Raw genomic sequence first — 19152 nt, forward strand, 5'->3', positions numbered from 1 at the left:
GCGGGGTGCAAGATGGACGAGGGCAGGGATGTGGGGATGGAAGAGAGAGAGAAGCAAAGAAAAATGTTTTCAGAGGTAACTAAACAACACGGCCTCAGGTAGGGAATGTGCTACAAGTCGCAGATGTCAACTTTATGACTCTTTGGACGTTCATTTCATTTTCATAAGACCTAGAGGAAGGCCCATTTGGTGTTCTGCTGTAATAAAACGACTGAGATCGTCCTCGATCACTTAAAGGTCAATCTTTCCCAATTTGGCAATCACAAGATGCACACCTGAAATGCATCTTGTTTTAACTGTCTGGACCCTTAAAGGGGATTCGGAGCCATCCATTTTCAACTTTCGCGATCATAAAATTAGAACTGTTGCGCATTTTGCAAAGAAATCACTTGTAAGACAAGTTTAACCGTCTTTTTTTTTTTTTTTTAATATCTGTATTGCCTTTTAAGTCGTGGTGAAAGCTTGAAATGACAACAAAGCACATTTTTCGACTTCTGAAAGACTAACAGTCTCTTTATCTTCCAAACGCACAAGAAATAAACAAATCCAAGGCCCAATGCATTTGTATTTCTGTCTGTCTTCCACTGTTCAAAAAAAAAAAAAAAAAAAAAGCTACAAACAGTGATCCAATTCCAGAGGTGCTGTGCCGTTTGCACCTTGCTGGGAAAGCAAACTTGAAAGTGTTGTTGGTTATTACGGACAGATTTGTGTTTGTGTGTGGGGGGGGAGTCAACAAAGGAAATAAGTGCAGCCGGGAGAAGGCGTAAAAAGATGACAACTGCCGCATCTAAGATGTATTAAGATCATTCCAATTTAGTAATAAATGTATAATTACAGATAATTGATGTAGAAATTATTCAAACTTAAATTAAAGTTTATAGGGATGGGAAAGCGTCGATACTACAGGCAGAAAAAAATAAATCTGACATAGAGTGCAGTAAGTCCTCCTTGGCAGTAGTTGGCGCTCAACTGCGGCCTGAGCGGAGATTTAAACCAAGAATGCCTCGACTGCATGGCAGATTAATTTTATTGTTCTCTAAACAAATATTGTCCACGAGTACAGTTTTGTTAGTAAATATATTCTTGCATGCATATCAAAATAATTTTTTAATAAATTATGTCGTCAAAATTTGATGGTCAATCCCATTATACATTTTTGCGTTTCCAAAATTTTTAAATATGCACCGCCTCGCACTGAGAAGTGTTTTAATATTTTGGTTTGGCGCAGCTCTTAAATCAGATCTCATTAGTTGCTTACGAGCGTACCCGCTTGAGGTGCCTGACAAATGTATGCGAAAAGCAATTGGGCGAAAACGGAAGCACGACAACAACAAGTACAAGTCGATTTAGCCGTTTCATCATTGCAGAGGAGTCAACATTTGTCGTCGCTAATGGCAGATAAATGACTGCACTTTATGAGAAACATGCTGTTCTGAACAATACTTGCTGGCGAGTTAACTGGCCCGCGTTATTGGTATGCTGTAAAGGGAGACGAGGCGGCGAGCTCTGCCGCTTTTCCGAAATGAGTACTAATCAGCCCGCCGAGAGACAGCTCAGCAGCCTCCCAACGGAATCCGGGTCGGCGAAGCAAAGCCGTCCACTTGAATCCGATGCGCTTCGTTCCAAATTTTTTAAAATTGTTTTCCATTTATTTATTTGTTTATTTGGGGAACGGCGCACTGGAAAATGCAAGGAAACGTCGGCAGCCCAGTCTTGTCTGGCTACAAATGAACCCAACAAAGCATTCAGGCGTGGCTTGAGGAATGCGGGAATCACAACTAAGAAAGTGTACACAAGCCGAGAGTGTGTCACCATTTAAAAAAAAATAAATACAAAAAAAAACCTTGTTGAACACCAAAGCTACTCGAACCAATCAGTCAACATTTTGCCAACGATGTGACCATCAGCAGGCCGTCTCTTGTCAGAAACAATAAAACAAGTCACGGATGTCGGTTTTTCCCAAGCAATTGATGGGCACTGTTGCTCGACGTGTCGCGCACACGCTGCGTTTAATGTCTTTTCTTCCTGGCATGGCTTGAAAGACTCCGCTTGGCAGCAGCACCGTGTGAGGCGAACACTTTTCGAAGTTGACTGTGAATCCTTAATAATTTCTTGATGGTTTTTTTTTCTTTTTGCTCCCACCTGGCATGGGCTGTGCCACAGCAATGTGGAGAAAGAAAAAAAAAAAATGTTGACTTCTCCTAGAATAAAGTCAAGTGGGTGGAATAAAAACACAAACCACTCGCAAGGAATTTTAGTACTCCTAAAAGTAAAAATAATCATTTTGTAAGTTTGTCATTTTTTTACTACGTCCCCCAAATCCCACCTTAACGACAAAATTCCCAAAAGGCAAATAGTCGCGTGAAAGTACCAGGACATAAATTTAGAGAATTGTTGCTTTTTGTTTTAGAGGCGTTGCTATGGTTACCCGCTGTTTTTTTTTTTTCCCTTACTCACAATGATCTCATTAAAATCTCAATTCAAAGTTATGTCAACAACATCGGCTCTTGTCCAAGTCACAATTTTTTTTTTTTACCGTATGTTATGTTCTTTTTCATTCCGATCTAATTAGCGAGCCCCGAACTCGGAGACGTGAGCATGGATAATGACTAGCAATGTGAAAATAAAATAAATTGCAGTTGTGCTGCTTGGAAAAAAAAAAAAAAGTGTGAGAAAAAGGTAACCGTTGTTTTGTGTTGAGTTACTGACAGAATTTTGGGGGAACAGAACAAAAACAGCAGAAAACATACACAGGAGGAGAAAAAAAAAATGCTCCTTGCTCAAAAGCAAGCAACAGCCAGACGGCTAAAAAAGTTTTGCAAAATCTTCTTTGTGTGTCATTTCAAACAAATCTTAGTTGGGGAAAAACATAAGTTCTGTTTTTGGTGAGGTCAAACGAGGGGGGGGCTGAAATATATTCTACAAGTCAACTTCTGTTTTTCAAAGTTTCGGGGGTAAAGTTTCACAAATACTTCTCGTCCGCAGACTTTGTTTAGCTATTTCATTCTAAATATTTTCCAAATTCAAATGTTGATTTCCAATTCCAATATCGCTAAATAAACATGAATATTCCTCTCAATGCCATTTTTAATTTTAATTCATCGTTTGATGATTGATTTTGAATGACATGCTTACTCACTCCATGCTTGTTTTTTTTTAATCATACATTTAAAACATTGAGGATTAAAAAAAAACAAAAAAAAAAAAAAGTGCTGAATCGGCTCATTTCGTCGCCTCTGGAATCAAATGAATACGAGGAAAGTAGGCCCCCAAAGCCCAGACAATCTATTTGCCTTCACTTTAGTTAGTTCACTGAAGGTTTAACCAGATAATTGAACTCCCCTGGAACTTATTTGTAGCATTTGATGGTCTGGAAACTGCAGATACTGTTGTCAAATCTAATGAGACGCAGAGCTCAGACAAAAAAAAAACAACAAAAAAAAAAAACAACAACAATAAAAGTCAGTGGAGACGGAATTGTTCCAAATAGCTGTGTGCCTTTTTTTATTTATTTATTTTTTTTTTTTTTACTGTAAGGCTGTGAAGATGCTCCCAGGTGAGTTAAAGCGCAGTGAAAAGGATGAAGGAAAGCACAGAAAGCACGGAGAGCGACGGGCAGAGAAATCAACCGAGCCAGTAACAGCGGTAGTGAGATGCTGGGGTTGGAGCATAAAGTGTAAACGGGCAAATGGAACACGCTTTGAAGGGTTGGCGGAGAGAAAATGTCAGATCAGAGAACGGCTCGTTCATCAAACGTGCGGGGCTACTTGTGGTCGTAAAGTTGACACGCGACTGTTGCTGTCAGAGGAAATGAAGTTTAAAAAAAAAAAAAAAAAAAAAAAAAACATTTTGGTCTGGAACTATTTGGACTAAAGTAATTGGACTCTTCAGCCTACAAAAGCAAAACAAATAAATAAATAATTATTGTTATTAGCTTTGCTGCAGAACTGAACTGAAAGCGGAACAAGAATTGATTAAGTGCTCAGTCTCAATACTTTTATCCACATCAGCGTGACTTTATTTTTTTATTTTTTTTTTTGCTTCAGGTGTAGAACAGCACGCTACAAAAAAAAAACACGTCCTTCAACCTTTCGGAAAGGCTTTTAAACTGTCAAGTGGCGACCTTTTATTGAAAGCAAATTGAAAAGGTCAAATGAATCAAAGTGCTTAGTGTGTTAGTCGCAATGTGTTTTGTTTTCTTTCACACCTCCTCGGGCGCACTTACTGTTGCCGCCGCAGCGGTTGAGACGATGCATTGCAGAATTCTCCAGTTCTCGGTATGGATACTGCAACGTGGTGTCCAGACTCCTAAAACCCTCTCTTAGGGAGTGATGTTTGTAATACTCAATCAGCTCCTGAACACACACGTAAGCAGGCTTGGATTAAAAGGGGACATTGGCAAGCATATCGTCGGAGTGATTTCCCGTTTATTCATCAAACTTTTATCAAAGTCTGAAAAGTAACATTAAGATTTTTCTATACTGTTATGGGGCAGTATTGTATGTGTTGGACATACAGTAGTCCTGATGAGGGCTGAGCAATTAATTGAAATTCAATTACGATTATTAGACAATGATTGCAAAATTGTTCATAATCATAAAAAAAGCAATTATTATATAATTGTTCAAATACTTTTCATTTTACAATGTCTAATACTATAGTTATCATACTAAATTTTGCATTTGAGAAATATATTGACATTGTTTATTTAAATGTATTAGTCATTTGTTTTATTTTAACTATTCACGTAAATTTAAATAATTTTTTGGGTGTTTTTTTTTGTGTTTTTTTTTTTGTTTTAATTTTTGCACCTTTCTATTTTTAATTAAAAAAATTATAAATCCTGTTTGGCCCAAAAGGAAGTTATATAACATAATTATAGTGTTTCAAATTTGTCATATTTTTTTGCATATACATTTTTTGTTTTATCCCCAAAAAAATATCGTCTCAATAATTGTGATTTCAATAATTACGAAAATAATTGTTATATTTTTTCATAATCGAGCAGCCGTCAGGCCAATATAAACACATCTGTATGTTATTTCTGCTCGAATAAAATTCTGGTATTGGCACCTCATTAATGATTTATTCATGAATTGCATTGGTGGAAATGGGGGAGGAAAAAAATGAGAAGCTTAAAAGACTCACAAATAGACTCCTGAACTTCTTGTTCTCCGCGATGTGGAAGCAGCCCTCCTTCGTCAGGATCTTTATGTGCTTCACGTCGTTGTTGTACCTGTGGGCCATTGAATAAGTTATGAGTGTAATTTCCCTCCCTGATCACCGCCATCGATCGGTGGCCGGCCCCTGGCCCCGTGGTGAAACCATAATGGAATGCATCGGGTCCCAAAGGTGCTTGACGTGCGAATGATGGGTGATCTGAGCGGCCGTGTGCTCCGAACAGCCCCCGCCCACCCGCTTCTTTGTCATTCATAGTCTTAGTCTACTCGAGATGATTCACCTCAGTGGTCTTTTGTCCTTTATTTAAAGCAACAATGGCGAGTAATTGTTTTCTGATCCCAGGCCCCCCCCACTCGCAGTTGGGAAGCGTAATTTACTTTCAAGACACTTTGCACGAGAACAATCGCAATATGTAATAAATCGAATATTGGGAAATTTGAATCGATACACAGGCCTGATTATTATTTCAGAGCAAAGATGATATATCATTTGTGACTTTTTGCAGTTATTAAAGAGAAAAGCTATCATACGAGGCTGATTCTCAGTCAGAAGTTGCGTCGGACCCTTCTGCACACTATGCCGTATAAAAGACACAAAGACGTACTTATACGTCTTTGGTAGGGGGCGCCATTGCTTTAAAAGACCTACTTGTACCCAGCCATTTTCACTGGAGCAACTTTTGGAAATTCAAAATAGCTTCATCCAGAGTTTTGCGACACAAAAACAAATATCACCAGGTTATGTTAACCGCTTGTGTCAGCAGCACTGTGTTCCAACAAAATGAAGGGCACCTTCTGTCTTGAAAACAATGTGAAAGCAGTAAAAGCCGACTCGGCATTACAACACAATGGGGACTTACTTAATGCTGATGGCGTATTCGGTGCACTCTCTGCTGCGATGGCGGACCAGGTAGGTGCTGTTGACCCGGTTGATGAGTTCTGTCTCCGCCTGGAGTCTCTCCATGGGTCCCGCAAACCTGGCAACCCCCCCCCAAAAAACACAACATTCTTTATCAGTGACAAATTCGTCTCTCCAAATTGGAAGCTCTATCAAACGCTGGAAACAGCTGTCTATTTGCTGTGTTTGGTTCTAGCCAATAAAGCGGTGATTTAGGAAAGGCTTCTACCTTCCTTATTGACAATCTAATTAGGCAGTAAAAGCTCATTTGTAAACTTACCACGCTTGAGAGGAGTAATCGATGGGCTTTGGGACCTGAAGCAAACAAAAGCAGATAAAAAAAAAAAAAAGAAAGAAATGGACATACGTTTTTTAGTCTCGTTAACTATGAAATAATCACCCAGCATCAGATCAACGGAATACATTGCATTTGTTTGGCGCCAAAATCCAAAGTACGAGGTACCATTTCTGTCCCCAATAAAGACGCTCGCTGTTATCTTTACAACAGAATGCTCAGCCATAATCGAGGCGTCATAGTCCCGAAGAGGCTGGGCTTAATTGCGTTTATCACCTCTGGCATAATACGAGAAGATGTCTTCTTTTCCCTTTCGTTAAAAAGCACTCATTTGGCGTACGGTCAAACTCGAGCGCACATGAACTCGAAGGCGGGAGAGTGGTATGTTGAAGAACAAGAAGGAAAGGCTGCTCAGCGCTTACACATGGGCACGGCTTCACAGCGTCGCTTGGAAAGAAGCCAACTTCTTTTGTTGACTGGATTTTGCCCTGAAAGCGCAGAGAAGATAATTGCGTTATCTACCGTACGTCTGGGTGACTCTGTCTCAATAATTCAACAACAATTAGCTCAGGAGACACACAGCAGTGCATATATACAACCCTTGTTAGTCTATTGTCGTAATAATGGCTGGAAGGAATCCCCCCCCCCCGTGAGGATGGCTCTAATGTTTTGATTTATAAACACCGGGGAGTCCATCTAAGGGTGATAGAGGGTTTGCTGGTGACCATAGCGCGGTTATCTTCTTCGGTTCAGGCGCTGAAAGCTTAATCGTCTGTCCTTGTGTTGTGTGGAAATGCAAGTCGGATATGTGTGACATGCTTGCGGTGGAAGCTTCTTCTTAGAATTGATGGACTTTTTCCGCCTTTTTTCCGACGCGGATCGGCTCATGCAAGTCCCTGAATTTTGCGGACCAGGATGGTGCTCGGCGCGTATTATGCAGAGCCGCCGTCGTACATGGTCATACTCATTTTGCTAGCTTTTGGATTTAATATTAGTGTAATGCGACAGAGAAAATTAGCACTTTACAAATTTTTCCGCAAGATTTTTTTTTTTCTTTAATTTGTGCGGCCTGGCCTAAATTGGCCCGCGGACCACTGGTTGGGCACCGCTGCATTAGACGACCCTAAAAGTGTGTAAAGTGCGTTACTGAATACAAATAAAATATTAAATGATTGCAAGAGAGAGATTTCAAGAGCTACATTTTGTGTATTGCAATTTACTGCGAAGCGCTTCGAACATTTTGCTGACCTCATTGAGCCACCGTGACGGCCAATGGAGGTCGTTGCCCGTCACGTGTGAGTCCTTGCGACCAGTGTGACATCCTCGCTAAGAATGTAATAATGATTAAAGCAGGGATATTGAGTGAGTAAACACAAGGAAGCCACTGAGAGAAATAAATTACAGTGATCGATTCTATTTATCGCACAGGAGCCGCGACAAAAAAAAAAAAATGATTGTGGTCGCCTGGCGACAAAAGTGATGGCTATTGAATGTGTGCCGACTGTGCAGATTTTCCAGATGAGCTTTCGCAAAAGATTCATTATTTATCCGTCTCAAAATTTCCGGTTGCCAGACCTATTGTCCGTTTTCTTTAAAAAAAAAAAAAAAAAAAAAACTTTGTATAACCAGCTTGTCAAAACAGACTGACGATCCGTCACTCTGACGCCGCACGTTATAAAATGTCCGTGGAGGTGATGACTTGAATGTGCGTGAACTCTGACCTGCCACCAGGAGCTCTGAATGTCGGCACCGATTAATTCGATGATGTCGCCCGTCTGGATGCTGAGCGCCGGACCAGAGGTCGGGCTGGGCACGCCAAAATAGTTCCTGATCACCATCATCTTGGGCAGCCCTGCGACGAGGACAGCGTGAGTACCCGTCATAAAAAAAAAAAAAAAAATTAAATAAATAAATAAAATGAAATCGGTGCACCTCTAACGTGGACCCCCCCCAGACCCCCCCCCCCCCCCCTCCTCCTCCAGAGCGGCTGCTCGGATTAATCAGTATGGACGTCGGCGTGCGTCTGACCTCAGTTGTAAACGGGCATGCTTGTCATTCTAAAAGCTTTGCTCCACTAAACTATTCATGACTCTTTTTTTTTTGGGGGGTGATAATCAAAGCGAGTATCGGTGGCATGTGTTACACACATACAAATACAGCCCTTGTCGGCAATGTGCTGCCCATACAAATCTTCCTGACGCGTTATTTATTATTCTAACACACACGGATGGCTACTATGCAACAAAGCTTCTTCTTTCGAATGGACTTTTTGATTGCGCATAATGTCTGGCAGCCATAAGTGTATCTTTTTCTCGGTGGCAGCTTTGTATAGAAATACAATAACGGCAAAACAAGCAAGGGTGAGAGAAAGATGAAAAAAATAAAAAAAAAAAAAAAGAGGACAGCTCAAGGCAAATATTGTCCATTTCAAGGCAGCTAATCTATCGGCAGTGCTCGTCTTTCCAGTGCTCTGGCGGACTGACACGCACGAGCCTGCCTGAGAAGCACCTCTAAAGACATGCGGTCGTGGAGAATTGCATCTCGGGGGCATGAATGGCGTTCCGATCTGCACAAGGGCAAAGCCACGTGTTTGGAGATGAAACGAGACAAAGAGCGCAGTGTCAAAGTGTTATGAAACGCCACAGGCGGCGGCAATCAAACGCCTATTGATTTCGATGCATCTTCAGTTAGAAATGATTTTCGGCAGTCTTAATGGATTGCGAGGAGGAAAAGTGATTATCTAAAAGAGCTTTACGGGAAAAATGGTGAGCACATGCGCAATCGGTAAAAAGATGATCAAGTTTCCCACTTTAGTGCACACTTGATTTTTGATTTATTTGGGTTAAGTTGTTGAGTTTGGTTTTGGTTTCCAGCTGCTTCGGGGACAAGGTTACCTTGCAAAGAAAAAAAAAGATAATTGGAGGAAAACATATTACAAATCTTGATGATACAGGGAAGTGCAGCATTCTGCCTTGTGAATCTTGCCCGCATTGAGTTTTTTAGCACGGACGCGGACATGAAATAACTGCTCTACCGGTAATCCTACTCCACTATGCACAGCGTGTGGTTGCATTTTATTGAAGGCTTTTATATTCACAAATGCATTCGGAACCGTACGGTGCCATCATCGGAGGGACAACGTGAATTTGTATCAGTTCCTGGGTTTATGTCAAGAGAGGGTGGGGAGACTTTTAAATAATAAAATGGTGTCACTGGTGATGATAAGTTGGGAATTCTCACCTGGATCGCGATCTTTGATCTGAAATACATGGAAAAAAAATATTTTTTTTTAATTACACAGTGAGGCAGACATGCACATTCATGATAAAATCCAGTTTTACATTGATTAATACATTCAAACGCGCTATCCTAAGCTCTTCATGTCATGTCGCATGCATTAAGTAAAAAAAAAAAAATTTCTTTTTTTTTTTTTTTTTTAGCTATGAATGATCAATTGTCCCTAAGTAGAGCATGGACCTCCTCCACCAGTGAAAAACTAAAAAAAAAAAAAAAAATCTACATGGAATTTATTTTTGTCCATGCGTTTCTTCATCACTTGGTTGCATATTTCTAATTCCATATCAAATGGTGAAAAAAAAAATACACTCCTATCCTGGTCCCCACAAGAATATATTTGTCAGACTGCAGTGTATAGCTACATCTTTTAGACAGTGGATCACTTCACTTGGCACCTTAACAGAAAAGTGCCAAAAAAAAAAAAAAAAAGGAGACATGCTGAAAAGACCGGTTCATCATTTCCAACTTTTGGCAAGATCCAAACTATTTTCCTTGGTTTCGAACTCTATGGACACTTTTCAATGTCACCTCAACGGAACTTTGATGATTTTGCTGATCAGAATTTCTTCCGATCACAACGTAATCCCTATAAAAGAGCAGTCAAGGTTCCTGCTACAACGTTGTCGAAAAATCAGAGTGCAAATTGCTGCAAGGGGTTGATACTTAAGAGCAATGCACGCTTCGGCAATGCAGCGCCCAGCGGCGAAAAAAAACAGCCGGCAAACACAACTTGGGGTAAATCTGCACAGGTAAACTCCTCTAAACAAAGTCATATGGGACTCTCCTTGGCAAACATCTGCAGGAGCGAGAAGGCGAGCAGATGCGCGACGCTGACATCAGCACAAACGCAAGCGGCAGCTCACCTGAGTTCTGACGGAACCGGGATCTGAAAGAGGTTTGAGAACAAGCATAGTGAGTGACGGGTTAGCGGGTGAATGCAAACACTTGCACGCCTTTGCCGGTACAAGACAACACTCCCTCATTAGCGGTGAAGGCGGACGCTTCGTGTTTGACCGCGGTTCACTTTGTTTTGCTTTGCTGCCGCTACCTGACAGCTCAGGTAGAGGAGGTAACGAGGTTGGGGGTTGGAGAAGAGAAGAAGCTTGGCACATTTCTGTGTTTCTGTTTGTGTGGTGGTGTTTTTTTTTTTGTTTTTTTTTTTGCTCCACCAGTTTCTGTTATTGGTTCCCTGAGGGACTGGCTACACCTCTTTGAAACAAACACACACGCCCACGTAAACACACACTCCCCTGTCTGTACTAATACAGAACACGTACACATCCACGCGGGAACACACTTAAGACACAAAAACACACGCAGGCCTCTCGCGGCAGACCTTGAGTGAACTTTGACCTGTGTTATAAACACCGGGCGCTGATAACCGAGACAAACGTAGGTAATCAAAGTTTAACGATGCAGCACGCATAAGCATAACGGAGCCAAGCTGAGATTGTTTGTGCAAGTGTGTTCCGTAGGATGAAATGGAAAAACACTGAAGAAACAAGCCTCCATTTCCCTCCATGTGCTTTTAAACTTCTCGAGTAAACTTTGAGCGGTACTTTTCCTCTTACATCAGAGCTTAGTGTCGCAGTCATAGGTGGCGAAGCGCCGTGCCGAGTAATGAGCGAGGGAATTCAAACCGACAACACAGCCGTCACAGTTCCACGCTCTCCCACGGCGGGTGTTGCCCAAATCTACTCAGGTGCGCGTAGCGCCGAGGTGGGCCCGGCGGTGGCGTTATTGCCTCTGCGACCTGATAGCACCGTGACAGATGCTCGGGCCAACTCGAGCTGGCGGCTCGGTGTGGGGAATGCACGACACGGTTGCGACACACACTTGCGGAACACTATGTGCTTGCGCTTTGAGTGCAACATACATGCATGCTTGGGCGTTTAAAAAAAATAAAACAACAACAAAGAAAAAAAATTATGCATGGTTTTAGTGCCCTTCCGGGACCTGCAAAGTTTGAATTTAAGGTTTAGCTATCTCCCATTTAACACATGTACATAAGAGGACGACTAAGCTGGGTTCTAAAAGCCCGCACCCCCCCCCCTTTTTTTTTTTTTATTATTATTCCACCTCTTAAGTTTTCCCTCCATTTCTTTCAAGAGTGGCCATGGCGTCTGCACAGGGAGCTGAGAGGCGGACACAATAAGGGCACAATAAAAAGTTTTTTTTTTTTTTTTTTTTTTTTAAGGCTCCTCTGTAAAAATATTATTAAGCATCGGGGAGCACTACAAGTGCACACACAGTGACATTGCCTTTAGTGTTCTGTGTCAAAACATCCCAGGGAAGCAGAAGAGCATCTGAATGAGTATTAGAAGCATTTATTGAATATGCGGCTGACCTTGGTTGTGGAATTAAGGGCATGTTTAAGGCTGTAAAGCCACAAATTCCCCCCCAGTTCCACCTCAAATAACCTTGTTGCGCAATGACATTGCTACAGATTTCACACAAACCCACAATTTCTCACATATCAGCTTTTGTGCAGCTTTTGGCCGTCATGAGGTAGTGATCTTAATACAATTCCATTGACTCAAAGAGAAATTGTTGGTTTGACGTATATGTGCTTGGATAAAATGAAGAATTGAACACTAAATTGGGATGGATTATATTTGTGTGTGTGCATGCATATGGAAAAAAAGGTAGCTCACCAGATTTGCCGCAGCAGCCCAAGCGGGCCAGGCATTCTTTATGAGCGCCGAGACCGCACTTGGAGCAAAGGTAGCCCTGGTTAAATATGCCCCTGCAGACAGGTGACAAGGACATTTCACTCTGTTAACATTTTTTTTCAAAATAATGCAAAGATTTTGAAGTAAAGACTCAAGTGAAATATGTTACGGCAAAAAAAATATATATTAGAGAGTTCTCACAGAATTGATTGGCTTTAGAGCAAATGTGCAAAAAAAAAAAAAATGATGAAAATAAAATAAATAATGATAAAACTATTATGATTATACCAAATGAACACATATTGAATTTTTGGGGTGTGACTCTCGGTGGCCATTTACCTCAGCAGCATGTGGCAATAATTGCAGGAGGTAATTCGTTCAAAAGTGTGCATGCGAAACTCGTGGAAATTGCTGGTTGCATTTTCTGGATGGATGTTGGATCTAAATAAAAGAGAATAAAAGTCAACTTCTTTTTTTGTGTGTATTGAGGACTGAAAGTAAATAAATACTTTACCTGAAATGTTTCATTGTAATAAATTGGTTCATTATTGATTAAAGATGGAATTAAATAAACCAATGTGTCATTAAATAAATAACAATAATTCTTGGTAAAAATAAATGAATAAATAAAAAAATAAATACCAATAATTATTTGTAAAAAATAAATAAAAAAATAAATACCAATAATTATTTGTAAAATAAATAAATATATATATATATATATATATATATATATATATATATATATATATAATTATTTCTCTATTTAATCAATTATTATTGTATTTAATTATTTCATGGACCCACGTTGTTTATTAAATCCACACCAACACGCAGCCATGAAATAAATAATTAAATACAGAAATAATTAAATTTACATTATGAACAGATGTAGCTGTATCTGCGTTGTCATGTATTTCTTACGACTGCAACTTGCATCCCAATATCATGTCTGTCATCAAATAGAGGCTGTACTTGAAGAACGGGACAAGCAGCATGACTTTTGACACGGCACACTCGCACGCTCTCATGCTATACAGTACTGCACAAACAGTACTCACATGGCCATGCCAAACTGCTCCAGCCACTTCTTTTTCAGCTCTTTGGTCTTGAAGAAGAACTCAAAGCCGTTCTGGCCCTGGTTGTGAGTGAGGTAGAAGCCGTAGGACCACTGCGATGGCAAACGAAACAAATCGCGTGAGGGCAAAGAAGACAACAAAGGCGACGGCATCCAGCGAGAGTGCTGGCGAAAGACAAAGTGATAAGGAAGGGGAAGACAGGATGCGGAGAGACAGATGGATGAGAAGGGAAAAGTACGCGCCAGGGTGGGCAAAACAAAAAAAAGGGGAAAGGTTTGGAGGGCTGCGCAAAAAGACAAAAAGCAAGAGAGAAAGACCATGAAGAGGAGAACCCAAGTGTGAGATTTTGAGCTTTGCCGTATCGCTGCTGGACATCACACAGCACACTCAAACCTTAGAAGACTGTCAGCTGCCGTCACAAAACGCCAAGGCTAAATTTGACGACTAATAGCCTTTGTGTCGACACGTGCCCCCGTTTTTCCTCATTTTAGCACTTTTAATACTCTTTTACTTTTTTTTGTATGAAAAAAATCCTAGAAGCATTGCAGTTCAACACTTTTAACTACAGCCAAAAATGGTAGCATTAATGTAATGTTTACGTGAATAATTATTGTGAGCATTTTAGTCAGGTCAGAATGTTGATTTGCAAGACTCATTAATTTGTGTTTATGAGCTTTAGCAATCTTTGGAATAGATTACATTTTTTCATCATATTGTGTCTTGTTCACATCTCCAGCTGGTTCTCGTCAGCCTTGTTCCTTGTCCACCAATCAGCTTACTCCAACCACCTGTGTCTTGTCCAGGTGTCCCTCGTTGGCTCTAAATGGGGTTTGTATTTAGTTCCCTGGTTTCGTTCAGTCGGTCTGGTCTGTTCATAGTTGTTGCAGGTCATGTTTAGCTAGTTTTGTTGATGTTTTTGGTCATGGTTTTGGTCATTTTTTTTGTTTGTTGACTTGCATGCTTTTGTTATTTTAAATCTTGATTTTTTTTTTTTTTTTTTTTTTTTGTCCTTAGTATTTTGGAGGGGAAAATGTTTTTCCACCATAACCTTGTTCATCTTTTTTCTTTTTTTTTTTACTTAGTTTTTGTGAGGAGGATTTTTTTTTAATTTAACATTTCGATTTTTCTATCATAACCTTGTTCAACTTTTTTTTTTTTTTTTTTAAATACTATTTTGGGCGAATACACCCTCCCCTCTGTTTCGCTTCTCCTGCTTCTTTGCACTTGGGTCCTCCACCTTTTTGCCTTCAAACACAAACCCCTCTTTGTGACAATGCTGTGCCCAAAAAAAAAACACTGCTTGAATTGTGACTCATTTCTGCACCTTTAGAGAAGAATAACAACAACAACAAAAAAAATCACTCTTAGCTATTTACCAGCTCGCTCCTGACATGAAAACTACAGTAAATAGAATAAAGGTGAAATGTTGTCTGTCATTGCTGCCGTGGTAAAAGTGCGCCTGACTAATAATTTTAGAACATGAAAACAAATTACAATCAGATTTGTAAACACCCAACCTGTGTTTCACTGCCAACTTTGCAGCATATCACAATACAAAAAGGAACAACTCTGAAAGGTCAACAACACAGTAATTTGTTCAAGCAACACTGCTTGAAATAACAGCCACACCTTTTGTTTGTCAAAATGTCAAGTGTCATTGGCCCTTTGTGGAGAACGACACCACCAAAGCGTATTTCAAAATTTCATGGTGTCTATCGTATATTCGGATTCGCACAAACCTTTCGGTTTTCCTTGTCCGACGTGGGGTTGTTTGTGATCTTAAAGAGATGCAGGTCGATCACATCTTTCATCTCGTAGTTGTCTCCTCTTCGCTTGCAAACAATGACGGCAGCATCAAACAAGAAGATATGCCTGGCGTTTAAAAAAAATAAAAAATAATAATCATTAATATTGACCTTCAAAGCATTGGAACGTATATTGTAAGTTGTACAAGTTTCAAAAATAGGTGTGGCTGAATATATTATAATTTGAAGTTTAGTAGTATATTACTTAAAACGTTGACTGCCATTGACGGCTAAAGACGTCAATTATTTATTTATTTTTTACTTGGCTGGTAGTGACTGAGTTAAAGATTCCTTTGATTTTACTTGACCTATTTTGAGAACCAAACAGCCACGTGAATTAGTTCCAACACCGTACAGTCCTTTCCACTGTCAATCAATCAGCCAGTACGCTGCAACCACATGCAGATATCTCACCTGTCCTGTTTAGCCCGTTTGTCCACTGAGGCCACCCGTACTTCCCCGTCACCTTTGGGTCTCCCGTAGTTGCTCAGAGGCTGATTCTTGAGAGGGACAAAGTACAATGAAGATGAATTGAACCAAAAAAAAAGGGGGCGGGGGGGTTTATTGAGAGTATGTGGCCAGCTTACAAGGTTTTCAATGGATTTCTGATACTGATCTATTTCTCGCAGTGTCTCATTGTCTCGCTTGACTTCGTTGACGTACTGGGCCAAGTCCTGCACACCACAAAATAAGTATTCAATGTTGGCACTTTTAAAGTAATGGTTAGATAAGTTCTGCACACTTTGTTATAAGAAAAAAAGAAAAATCTATGTACCTTCATAGCATCCAATGCTTTCCTCAGATTGCTCTTGTCTGTGGCATCGTGAGTGTGCTTAACGAGCTCCTGTTGGAGGGAAACAAGTTTGACTAAACAAAAACTGCTTGCTTTTTTTTTTGTTTGTTTCAAAAAAAAAGAAAAGAAAAATGATTTGCATATTTATCCACTGGATGAACAAACACAATCATGTTCCGCAAGATTGCGTGTGGAGAAAAAAAAACTGCAAAATCCAAAATACTTCTTGTATCGTATCTACGAGCAAACATATTGCTACATCCCACGCAAGAAGTTACGTCAAATCTAGATATGGAATGGAAAAGGTTAGCGCAAAAAGGAACATATGCGATTGTATGTGTGCGTGTGTGTGCGCGTGTGTGTGCGTGCACGTGTATTTGTGTGCATCTGAGAGCGAAACAGTGTATCTGAAATTGCTTGCCAGTGCCATGCTGCAGCATAAACAAGACATCTCGACCGCAGCAGTGGAGGATAAGGAAGGATGCCATGCATGTCCTTCTTCCAGGCCACTAAAAACGTCCTCCGCGCTCACACACACTCACACACACACCCACACACACATGCACACGATGAATCCCAGAGGGAGATATGTATATATACGTTTGCTCGGTACTGCACAAATCCCCGATGTCAGTCATGCTCAACCAGGGCATGATTATCACTGGAAAGATGGCAGAGCCTTATTTATCAAGACTTGCTTCCACCTGCACTCATCGACGGAGATACAGGGCAAGGGGGGCGCAAACAGTCAGTGAGGGGAAAGAATGGTGCGCCGGAGAGGTGAATAGGAAACGGAAAGACTCAGACAACAAACTTTTGATTGTCTTGCAGAAAAAGTTCAAAGGAGAAGTCACTCAGCCATCCAGAATAATGCAAATATGGTGTGTGATGACACTGATAATAAGTCATTAAATCAGAAAAAAAAAATAATCAGAGGAAGAAAATGTTGCACAGTAGTAATATATGTTATGACAATAAATATAAATTACCATTTTAATTTTGTAACTTCGTGCCCATTCTACCCCCTCAAGGCTGTCCCTCAATATATAAAGCAAAGTCCATAAAGGCTGAACTGGGGTGGAAGAACTGATCTTAACCCCATTAAACACCTTTAAGATGGAGCAATTGTCATACAGAATCCGTCACCCACCATGCCTCCTAACCTCACACTCTCATATCTTGTGCAAATAATATCCAGAAAGTGGAGAAGTGAAGGAGCAGGTGTCTAAGTGAAACCAGCGTCCCCAGAATGTTGTCAATTGAGTGCATTTTCTCTCTCCTTATTCACCAAAGTACAAAAAAAAAATGATGAATAGTGGACGGCAGCGCCTCTAGTGGACATGAGTGAAAGTGATTTCTTCTCTGGAAGCATTTCAAATATAAATTCTATTTTGATTTAAAGAAGAAAAAAAAACGCTCTTGACATTTACTGACAGTCATTTGTTTGGCCTTCATCGCCATACTCGATAGTTTTCTGAGTTCTGAGAAATATAATAAAATAATCTGGAACTTTGCCTTGATCTCAACTCCAAAAAAAAAAACCTTGTCCGAGCTTTAAGACATTGCTTTAGAGAGTCATGATAATACAGTTAAAAGTAGAGCACTGCACCTGCAGAAGAAGGTGGTACTTCAAGACCCGCTGCATGGGAACCACCAACAGATCCCTCAGAGTGAATTTGCCATAGTTGGCTCTTTTAGAGCACTCCTGTTGAAAAATAATAACACAAAACAGAATGCGTGAGGCAAAAAAAAATAATACAAACAATCCTGTCCACTCTATTTATCTTTAGATGATGCAATTCTTTAGGTCTACACTTGAGGGCGCTGTCTGGCTGTTTTAACAGAGGCAGCGAGACAGCTTGCTGGAAATAGAAAGGACTAAATTGGCTGAAAATAAGAAATCGTTTTACCTCGAGCTTCATGCGTACGTCCTCTCTGTCTTTACAAATGCTGTCGAGCGTGGCAATGGCTGTCTCCACATCGCTGCAGTATTTCCCGTAGATGAGCAATCTCAAATAGATGAAACACAAAAGTGACAAAATGTGAACACAGAGACATAAAAAGCATGCATTTGAGTTGCTATGGTTAAGTCAACTTTCATTAGAATATGAGTTGGAAAATATATGTCGTACCTTTCTTTGAAAGCAATAAAGATCTGATGAAGATTTTGGGCACTTCTGTGTTGGACTGAGTCTTGAATTTCCTGTAGTAAACATTTGTGAACTTTCACCAGGTCCTGAAACACACAACAACCACCACACTTTTAAATTCCGACTCCACACTGCATGAAGTACTTTAAACTTTTTTTCTCGTTATATGATAATAATAATAATTTTTATTTTATTTTATTTTATTTTATTTTATTTTATTTTATTTTATTTTATTTTATTTTATTTTATTTTATTTTATTTTATTTTTTAGAACAAACTTGGCTCACTTGACTTTCCAAATATTTAAAGGCATGGAACATTTTAATCCTCCTCATGAGGGAATTGCATTTGAAATGAATTTTGTTGTGTGTACATACAAAGTCAAGCATAGGGAAGAATTGTTCAGTGAATTAAGCAAGAGGACTCAATCTGATGACTTACCGGTATATTCACAAACACTTTCTCCATCTCGGCGGTGGATAAAAACACAGTGAGAGGTGTCATAAAGTTCTGAAAGAGAAGGCATGAGAATAAACCTGGTCCCTCTAGAATAAGAGCAGGCAAGAGGTCATTATAATACGCTGCCAACTTGCAAAATCGCTGCTGTCAGCGAAAACAAGGAGCACTGTCTGGGCCATGACAATAATCTCATTTTCGGAGTTTGCAATTTAATGATTTGCTCTCGGGGAAAAATGCTTCCACCTCCTAGTCACCTCGCCACCTCAAAGAAGCGGGCAAGCGTGTGCAAAATTACACCATCCACTTCATATTGAAAGTCATCTGCTGCCGAGCTCCGCTGGGAAATCACGAAGGGTCTTTTCCACACTTTGAACATAAACACGAGCGGGAAGACAAGTAGCGCTGAATGGCTCGGAAAAGACGCGGCCTCCCGCCATCTTGCTGGGGTGCACTTTGATATTTTTCTCATTGAAAAGCACTCCCTTGGCTCATTACCGGATATAGACTGAAAAGATTTACACAGT

At 40.2% G+C, this 19152-nt stretch overlaps 1 protein-coding gene across 2 annotated transcripts in view; it reads right to left on the reverse strand.

The window, feature by feature from the left end:
• vav3a (vav guanine nucleotide exchange factor 3a) overlaps window positions 1-19152 on the reverse strand; it is a 46883-nt gene that overhangs the window by 4084 nt on the left and 23647 nt on the right. For both annotated transcript variants that reach the window (XM_088283517.1, XM_088283518.1), the window contains exons 7-25: window positions 18611-18679; window positions 18152-18255; window positions 17930-18029; window positions 17629-17724; window positions 16002-16070; window positions 15814-15900; window positions 15641-15726; window positions 15161-15293; window positions 13404-13513; window positions 12682-12783; window positions 12325-12416; window positions 10534-10556; window positions 9614-9632; window positions 8095-8225; window positions 6796-6861; window positions 6359-6393; window positions 6041-6157; window positions 5149-5236; window positions 4226-4355 (exon numbers count right to left, since the gene is read on the reverse strand). In XM_088283517.1, the coding sequence (XP_088139643.1) occupies window positions 4226-4355; window positions 5149-5236; window positions 6041-6157; window positions 6359-6393; window positions 6796-6861; window positions 8095-8225; window positions 9614-9632; window positions 10534-10556; window positions 12325-12416; window positions 12682-12783; window positions 13404-13513; window positions 15161-15293; window positions 15641-15726; window positions 15814-15900; window positions 16002-16070; window positions 17629-17724; window positions 17930-18029; window positions 18152-18255; window positions 18611-18679 (1657 nt within the window). The remainder of the gene's footprint in view (window positions 1-4225; window positions 4356-5148; window positions 5237-6040; window positions 6158-6358; window positions 6394-6795; window positions 6862-8094; window positions 8226-9613; window positions 9633-10533; window positions 10557-12324; window positions 12417-12681; window positions 12784-13403; window positions 13514-15160; window positions 15294-15640; window positions 15727-15813; window positions 15901-16001; window positions 16071-17628; window positions 17725-17929; window positions 18030-18151; window positions 18256-18610; window positions 18680-19152) is intronic.

The sequence above is a fragment of the Idiotropiscis lumnitzeri genome, chromosome 19 (assembly GCF_059441095.1).
Source record: "Idiotropiscis lumnitzeri isolate Australia: NSW breed Sydney's pygmy pipehorse chromosome 19, RoL_Ilum_1.0, whole genome shotgun sequence".
In the NCBI taxonomy this organism is placed as follows: Eukaryota; Metazoa; Chordata; class Actinopteri; order Syngnathiformes; family Syngnathidae; genus Idiotropiscis; species Idiotropiscis lumnitzeri.